Source organism: Meleagris gallopavo, chromosome 11 (genome assembly GCF_000146605.3).
Source record: "Meleagris gallopavo isolate NT-WF06-2002-E0010 breed Aviagen turkey brand Nicholas breeding stock chromosome 11, Turkey_5.1, whole genome shotgun sequence".
NCBI lineage: Eukaryota > Metazoa > Chordata > Aves > Galliformes > Phasianidae > Meleagris > Meleagris gallopavo.
In genome coordinates this window covers 2,309,792-2,310,421 of record NC_015021.2, presented here as the reverse complement: position 1 = coordinate 2,310,421, position 630 = coordinate 2,309,792, and the positions used below count along the sequence as shown (strand labels likewise).

At 42.9% G+C, this 630-nt stretch overlaps 1 protein-coding gene across 1 annotated transcript in view; it reads left to right on the top strand.

The window, feature by feature from the left end:
- Positions 1–374, top strand: part of ZIC4 (Zic family member 4) — an 8,273-nt gene extending 7,899 nt beyond the window's left edge. The window contains exon 4 of the mRNA XM_031555065.1: positions 177–374. Coding sequence (XP_031410925.1) covers positions 177–374 — 198 coding nt within the window. The remainder of the gene's footprint in view (positions 1–176) is intronic.
- Positions 375–630: the final 256 nt, after the last annotated feature.

The window sequence follows — 630 nt, the reverse complement described above, 5'->3', positions numbered from 1 at the left end:
TCTCCTGTTGGCAGTTTAATGTAGTTGGGGAAAAAATGAAATCATTGTGCAAGCTCCCAAATTAAAAGTGAACAATAGGACTTACAACTTGTCTAGTCAGTTTTGAGCGATGTCGCTGAGATGCTGCTGGTCGGACGTTGTGAGAATAACACAGCTGCGACCTTTTCGTTCAACAGTTTTGTTTTGGGCAGAGGGAGTTTCAAATGTTTGATCTGAATAACACTGACATATTTCATGAGCATTGCCATCCATGGACTCCGTGCGCTCGCAGATACGGGGAGCTGCAAGTTCTGAATCTCGGGAGGGAAAAAAGAGAAGAACCCCCGGTATTGTTTCGGCCTGTACGGTTTGAGATGTCATTTGCAGATCTGTGAAGCGAAATTGGGACATGTGTTGGGAACGTCTGTTGGTTCTGGCTAACAGAAATAAAGTCACTCGCTGGACGATCTCTCAAAACTGTCTTTGAACTCTTCCGGCCAGGAAAGCATTTATAATTAATGAAATGACACGTAGAAAGTTTTCACACTTTCAGGAGCAGCTTGTGAAGTTGTATTAATTAGTTTAGCAGCCGGTGTTTGTAGTCTGTAGCGTTGGGTTGTGATTTTTTTTCCCTCCTTTTTTTTTCCTCTT